At 39.5% G+C, this 8380-nt stretch overlaps 1 protein-coding gene across 1 annotated transcript; it reads left to right on the plus strand.

The window, feature by feature from the left end:
• The first annotated feature begins 1950 nt into the window (after window positions 1-1950).
• Window positions 1951-7859, plus strand: GNG11 (G protein subunit gamma 11). The gene is made up of 3 exons (XM_021689655.1): window positions 1951-2239; window positions 3102-3228; window positions 7435-7859. The coding sequence occupies exons 2-3, from the start codon at window positions 3133-3135 to the stop codon at window positions 7558-7560; spliced, it is 222 nt and encodes a 73-aa protein (XP_021545330.1). The 5' UTR covers window positions 1951-2239; window positions 3102-3132; the 3' UTR covers window positions 7561-7859.
• Window positions 7860-8380: the final 521 nt, after the last annotated feature.

Below are 8380 nucleotides of genomic sequence, written 5' to 3' on the forward strand. Positions count from 1 at the left end.
AAGTAGCTGTTAAGATGATCAGAGCATTAGACATAGGTCATCCTATAACTTCACATATCTCCATCTAGAAAAGGAAGCTTATGCACATAGTTACATGAAATGGGTGAGTTTATGAAATGTTCCATGTGATTTTTATAATAAATTGAACTAAAACAAAGTGAACTGAGTGCATCAAAGATGTGTTAAATATGTTCCTTAGAAATCATCATTTTAATAGCCTAAACAGTCACCATTAACTTTATAAATTCTAGAAGAGCAGAATTTGGGAAATAACCTAATTTATTTCCACCAACAAAAAAAGGCAGAGAGTATCTATGTCTTGCAAAAAATCACAATATAAAGTAAAACCAGAACCTGGTCTTTTTGAGTTCAACCTAGCATTAAGTCAACTCCAATATAACTGCTCTTGATATTTCCTTATACATTTTCTTTTATATGGATTTTTTAACAACATCTTAATACATAAGAAAAATAGCCAAAGAATTGTTTTTCCTTTTTTTTTTTGGTTGCATGTCAAGGTAAATATTTCATGGTCTTTGCTCTTTTATACTTTAAAAGTAGAAATAACCACATGGTTAGTTTTCTTAAGCAGATTTCTTTAAAACATTTGTCAAAAGACAGTGGGCTAATAAAAGTTATTTTTTGATTATACTTTTTATTTTCATTGCAGAGTGGTTTGTACACATACTATTTTGTAAAACAAGTTTTATTGAAGGTAATATGTAAAATATAAGTAAAAAGCTAACATGACATTTGGATATAACTCATGTGGATTTTAAACTTTGTTTATCCAAAAAGGTTTGTTAATAGAACATTTCTGTGAGAATACACAAGAAATTGTTTACCATGGTTGCTCTCTTAGAGGTAAATTCCATGCTTAGGGATGGGGGCTACATGCTCTTCTAAAAAGAAAAGTGTTCCCATCATTTTACCATTTAAAACCAAACAACAACAAGAAGACATTTTTCAGAATGAGGATTTCAGCATTTCCCAATTCACTTTAATCAGTTTACTTAATATGGTATTAGCACCGTGCATTATTTTGTAAGAGTAAAAACTAAAAAACAAAACAAAACAAAACACCAATATGTATTTCACCTCCAATTTAAGTCTCATAATACTGGGGAAGAATTTACATAACCACTACAGATTTATAACTGTTTATCCCTGCATGCAACTAGATGATTTCATACAGAAGAAATTTCCAGGCCAAAATAATTCTATTTTTATGATTTGGAACAGACATACATTAAGTTACTTAACCAGCTTATTTAATTTGGGCACTGAATTTATTTAATTTGGGTGATGTTAACTACTTTCACTAACTTATTTATTTTTAACCAACCTTTTAAATTTGAGCAATGGGAAATCAAAAAATATGAATTGCTTTTGGAGACAGATGTGAGTTTTTTGTCTTGGCTCACCGCATACTAACAGGGGAAAACTCTGGCAGCTGATTTAACTTCTTTGAGCCTGGGAGATCCTGGAATGTGTGGTATTTCAAATACAGAAAAAGAACCTCCTAAACAGTTTCCTTTGTGAAAGCGATTTATCAGATGTGGATGCATAAATGCAATTAGAAACAAAACATACCTTAGCTAATTCGCCATTCCCCTGCCCCATCACCCCATCTATTTTATAAATTAGAAAACGAAAATCCAGAAAAAACTTCCAGTGATAGCCAGTGGCAGAGCTGGGACTAGACCCAGAGTACTCACCACGAAGCTCATTGTTCTTCTCCTTCCAATATATTCACTGAGGATAAGCGGGTGGAACCTAGAAAGAAATTAGGAACCAACAAAAACCTGTGCTTACAAAATAGGGAGTGGCTTGGGGTGTCTAAGTTCAGGTACCTGAAATCCACAGTTCAGGCCACCACCCTTAACTTGAATTTGACTCTGTAGGCAGGAGGTCATCTCCAAAGAGAAATATCTGACTGCTTGGGAAGGTTTCTAACCTCCGTGAGTTATTTTTCTTCTAGTCTATTAAGGATCATAGTTTATAGTCAGAGTGAAACTTTATATTGCAGGTAGACGTGTCACATCCGACACTTTTCCTGGCTTTACAAAATGGCAGCAAGATGAATCCTGCTTTCTAGCTAGTGGAGAAACCAATGCTGAGTGAATCCAGGAGAAACCAATGCCTACATCCAGGAAGTTGCAGGAGCCAGGAATTCATAACCCTTGGTGTCAACAGTCACCCAAACCTTGGTTGATGGGGAGTGGAGAAACACTTTCTGGTAAGAACTTTGATTCCTGCTTCTGTCTTCTCTAGTATGATCCGTGCATCCTCCAAATCATTACAAAACATTCCCCTGAAGAAAGAATAAGAACTCTGCTGTGGAGGATGCAGTTTGTTAATGTCAGAAATCGGCCCTGCAAATTGTACACAATAGTCACATCCCTATGCCCCCCTTGATCCCCAAATGTGTCAAGATGTTTCAGGCATTTAACAGACTGGACGGACATACATCAACAGACGTGGTGGGTGTTTCTGAGATTACAGCTCTGTTTCATTTTCCTCTTGGGCCTTTTCTTAAGCGTTCACATTTCCCACAATCCGTGTGTAACCGGGGAAAAGTAACATGCTGTATATTTTTGAAACTTGGAGAGGTGAAGGGCCGTTATTTCCTGCTGGGTAGTGTCCTCCTTTTCTTCACAAACAAAACCCGGATGTGACTTGGGAACGGGAAAAAAAAAAAAAAAAAAGGAACAAAAAGTAAAACTTTAGTTGTTTCTCCAGGAAAGTGGGCTAGCGCAACCCCAACTGTCGGGCCTGCAGCCCTGGCGGGTCCCCCGCGGGTGTGGCCGGTTCGGGAGCCGGCAAGGGGCCAGCGTCCCGCCCGGAGCTCCGGCAGCGCCCAGCTTCTCAGGCTCCCTCTCGACTCAACCCTCCCTGGCTCGCTGGGGCAGGCCTCCCGCGGTCGTGCAGGCCGGAGAAAGAGCCTAGGACGCGGGGCAGGGCCGGCGTGAGCGGACGCCCGGCAGGCAGCCGAGCTCTCGGGGCCCTGGGGAGCGCGGCGGGGAGGCGGTCCCGTGCAGCGCCGGCCGGCGGGCGGGGTGCGCCCTGGTGTGCCGCACTCCCAGCCTGTCCACTTCCAGAGCTGTCCCCGGGCCCGGTTCTGGGGCGAAAATGCCGGCCCTTCACATCGAAGATTTGCCAGAAAAGGAAAAGCTGAAGTTGGAAGTTGAGCAACTTCGCAAAGAAGTGAAGTTGCAGAGGCAACAGGTAAATTGGCTGTCCCAGAATATTTCCTTCTCTGAAATGAACCAAGGGCAGTTTTTCCTGGTTTGTTACAGTAAAACAGGACAACTTTTCTGGGCTTTGGTTTTTTTGGTTTTTGTTTTCTCCCTCTCCCCGCCCCCCCCCCCCAGCTCCTCTTGAAGTAGGGCTTTGGTGGTACCTGGGAACTGCCAGTTGATGTGGGGAAATCATAGGAGGTAAAGGAGAGAAAGGGTCCGCTGAGTAATTTAAAGCCAAATGTCACACCATCCGAGCCTAGGTTTGGGGAAATGGACAAAAAATTCTGCCTGCTGTTATTTGGTTTTAAAAACTCAAATTGTAGGCAAAAGGCAGATGGCTATTTAGTTCCTTGATCTCTTTCATAATGGGACAGAATGGTATTTTAGTGTTTTTTAATCACTATTTAATTCATCACAATTTAGGTAATTTGAATTACATAATTTTGAATTTCACCAGGCCTCTCCAGAGGTATGCAATGAACAGCTCACTGGGGCTTGGGAACAAAACATTACAATTTCTATTTTTATTTATTTGTAACTCTCATCCCTTTATACTTTTCACTTTGTTTTATAAGTACGCACAGTTAACTAATACAGTAGCATCTGCATTTATTTATAAATAATTATACATATACTGAGGTGCATATGAAAATTCTTTTTAGCGATCATGATTAAAAATTTTAGAGACCACTGAAGTGGATTACAAATTCAGTGAGAACAAAAGTCTCGGTGTTCAGAAGTCTCCACTGAAATGTGTTGGAGATTTTGTACTTTTGACTTCTTACTGGTAACTTGAGCATGCATTTCTTCCTTTTTTCCTCAGTCAGGCAACCTATAGTCCGGGAATAGGTTTTTTGGATATTTTTTAAAGGAAATTATCTAGTCCTTTTTCCACAGCAAGAAAAATATAAACTAATTTCATTTCTCCATGGTTTAATACTATAAAAAATAAGAAAAAATAAAATTAAAAAATGGCAATTAAACAGGTATGGTAAATAAGCTCCTTTACTTTCCTGCCCTAGTTATGGCAAATCTATTCATGACAGAGTCCTGTTACTCAGGATGAACATTTTGAATGATACTTGGAAAATGCAGGTGTTTTTGAGTTTTACTCTTTACATGTTTCTTTTTCTGAAATTTAATCTTTCACTTCCAAATCCCTATTCTTCCTAGATTTTGGAGTGCGAAGTTGTTTCTATCCATGTTGAAAGCTTTTGTAGCTTTAAAAATACTGCTCTGTTTAAAGGAATAAACAAAGCTGTGGGACCCAAAGAATAGGGTGGTTTCTTGAAACTTTAAGGGACCCATTTTGTGGACGGCAACGTGCAGTCTGTGTTGGCCACTTAGATTTTTTTTTTTTTTTAAGATTTTTTATTTATTTATTTGACAGAGAGAGACAACGTGCAGTCTGTGTTGGCCACTTAGATTTTTTTTTTTTTTAAGATTTATTTATTTATTTATTTGACAGAGAGAGAGAGACCCAGCAAGAGAGGGAACACAAGCAGGGGGAGGGGCAGAGGGAGAAGCAGGCTCCCCGCTGAGCAGGGAGCCCGATGTGGGACTCGATCCCAGGATCCTGGGATCATGACCTGAGCCGAAGGCAGACGCTTAACGACTGAGCCACCCAGATGCCCAGTCAACTGTATTTTTTTTTTTTTTTAAGGATTTTATTTATTTGACAGAGAGAGTCACAGCGAGAGAGGGAACACAAGCAGGGGGAGTGGGACAGGGAGAAGCAGGCCTCCCACGGAGCAGGGAGCCCGATGTGGGGCTCAATCCCAGGACCCTGGGACCGTGACCTGAGCCGAAGGCAGACGCTTAACGACTGAGCCACCCAGGCGCCCCGGCCACTTAGATTTTTTCATGCAATACATCTTAGAGGTTACGTATTAAACAGAGTTGCATAGACTGAAGTATAGCACTGTTAAAATATCCTAGTACCAGAGTGTGCAGAACTTATAGGAGAAAAAAGAGACAAGTGTCTTCTGGGTATTTTAAGCTTCATATTAGAGATGGGGCAGGGGCCTGGATGCAGCTGACTGTGTAGAAATTGAAAGTATCATTCATGAGCCGTTCCTCCCTGCCAACTGCCCACCTCCACTCCTTAGGACACACCCTGCCCCCTGCTCGATCAGTTTTCCAACTCCAAGTGTATGTCAAAGGGAGAGAAAACTCAGGGGATACAAGGAGAGGCATCTAAAATCCTAATAATAATATTCAAACGTATGTTATCACACACTTCGATTTATAGAGTTTTAGTGCTCTACAACCATTATGGCTCTTAGAGATCATTCAGTGCTCTCATTTTTTTTTTTAAAGATTTTATTTATTTATTTGAGACAGAGAGAATGAGAGAGAGCACATGAGAGGGGGGAGGGTCAGAGGGAGAAGCAGACCCCCCGCTGAGCAGGGAGCCCGATGCGGGACTCGATCCTGGGACTCCAGGATCACGACCTGAGCCGAAGGCAGTCGCTTAACCAACTGAGCCACCCAGGCGCCCATCAGTGCTCTCATTTTTAAGAATAAAAAACTTGAATCCCGAGGAGGCTAAGTACCTCCTTATTTAAGACCTCAGAGATAATGATAAGGGTGTGTACTAAAACACATGTGTTCTGATGCCCAGTTCATTATTCTGTCAATAAATTGCTCATGTCTGAGCTGTGTGCTCTGCTCAGGCCAAGGACACAGAATCCACAGGCTGAATTCTGGCTCCAGCTAATTGTTGTTCAAACATATCTTCTTGATCATGGAAGGAAATGCTCAGAGGAGCAGCTATTCACTTTTGGAGGTTACAGATCTCTTTGGAAACCTAATGAAGAAGCCTCTATAAGAACATACAATTTGGGGGAACTCTAATCTTATCCACACATATCTCTGAGGAGACAGACCCCAGGTTATGGTTACTTTTATCTGTACTTCTGAAAATTCACATAAAATGCGTGCACTATAAATGTCAGCAACAAATAAGAACAATTGTTACCCAAGAGAATGGTACTTGAAAAGATTTTTATTTCACCACATTTTAAGTCATATAACTCCATCACCTAGTTCTAAATTTTAGAACAGTGGTCTTCACATTGTGTGCAAAAAGTATGTGGGGTATGGGAGTAAAATATTAAAATTTCTACTTTAAATCTCATTTTTTGACAGTTTCCAGCTTATGTTTTATAATTACACATTAAGTATAACACAGCATCTGTACTTATTTATAAGTAAATAATTACATATTATTACATAGTTATATACATTTTGGGATACATATGCAAACACGTTTTTGTGATCACCATTAAAACAATTTGAAGATTACTAATCTAGATTACAAATTCAATGGGAACAGTTTCCCAGGGTTAAGAGGTCTCTATTAGTTTGTTGGAGCTTCTGTAATTTTTATTTCTAATTTCTTCTTAGCAATAGGCCTTCATTAAGACACTAATCCTTTTTTTTTCCTTTTTTATTCCTTTTTCTTTTTTAAATTTGCTCTTGCAATCCGTCTCTGAAGGATAGAGTTTTGGAAAAAAAACTACTCAATCCTTTCTCCATTGCAGAAAAAGTTTCAACTAATTATATAAACACAAGAATCTCGGATAAACCTAATAAACCTCAGATAAATCTTTAGTTATGATCATTGCCCTCAAGCAATGGGAAGGAATTCCAAATAGAGATACAAATGGCATGATTGGGCAACCTCAACCTCCCCAGCATCAGACATTCTCCAGTGTTTCTATCATTTTGTAAAATTGCAGAACATGGCACACACCCATGATAAGTGAGAATTTTGGCAGGACACAGCCCAAAACATTTGGGGATATCTCTTACTGCACCTGTTCATTAGCATGGGAAATTGAAAATGTGGTATGTTTTAGTTCATAAAATACTATGAATACATCGTAATTGTATTTTAGCAGGGGAAAGAAATCATATGAGGCACAGTGGATAGAAATTGCTGGGGATGGTCTGTTTAATACAATGACTTTCAAGCTTTCTGACCCTCACCATAGTGAGAAATATATTTTAACGTAGATTGTGTCATTCGTATATAGCGTATATATTATACATGCTTTGCGCTACTATTTTTATACTATTTCATTTTTTAAAATGCTAGCTGTACTCAATTATATTAATTTCACTAATGGGTGGTAATGAAGTGTACACAATCCTGATCTAATTCATTCTTTTTTTTTTTTTCCTTAAGGTGTCTAAATGTTCTGAAGAAATAAAGAACTACATTGAAGAACGTTCTGGAGAGGATCCTCTGGTGAAAGGAATTCCAGAAGACAAGAATCCTTTTAAAGAGAAAGGCAGCTGTATTATTTCATAAATAACTCTGGAGAGAAATTTCATCATCAGTAGAAGAACTAGTTTGTTTTGGTTTTCTGAAATAAAACCGAAATTCCTTTCAAAGAAGGAAAACAAAATTTAAGGACTTTCTTAAACACTTATATTGATATGGTTATGTATAAAAGCTGTGTGCTTCTCATCTTTGCTCACTATACCCCCTTGTTAAGAGGCCAGAGAGTATCAAATGTACAATTACGGAAATAAGGACATTACTTGTGCATGACTCACTTCTTTCAGTATATTGCTTGATGCCTTAAATAAAGTTTTATCTCTGGAAAATGAGTGTTGGCAATTTTAAAAGGTGCTTTTTTTTTTTTTCTTTTGGCATTTACTTTTATATTTTTCCCCATAACCTTTCACGTGTTTGGGACATGTATCAAAGGATTAGGGGATTTGATAGATAAGTTCTCTAATCCAGCTCTCTACTTCAAATCTCAGTTGGTTTACAATGCTGAGTTCTGACTTCTGGAATGTTTCTGATCTAATTTTATCTATTAGGGAACCGAGTGAGTAGAATTCCTAACACTGACGGACTGAGTCAGGAACCACATTAGCACTTGAGCGCCGCATTACCACTCACCGTACAGATCTTGGTCAAAGTGTTGCTTTCATAGTGCTCTTGGGGAAGGGCTATGTTTGGGGTCCAGGAGAAGCCCCCAGGAGGTCAGCCCTGCATGTCCACCCTCAGGGAGCTGCATCTCCCACAGGATCTGCCCGTCTTGGGCACGGTGACCCTCTGGCTCTGTGGCATTGACAGAGACACCTGGCTCCGACCTATTCCTACCAGCCTTTTCCAGCAA

This window comes from Neomonachus schauinslandi, chromosome 12, assembly GCF_002201575.2.
Source record: "Neomonachus schauinslandi chromosome 12, ASM220157v2, whole genome shotgun sequence".
Taxonomy (NCBI): domain Eukaryota; kingdom Metazoa; phylum Chordata; class Mammalia; order Carnivora; family Phocidae; genus Neomonachus; species Neomonachus schauinslandi.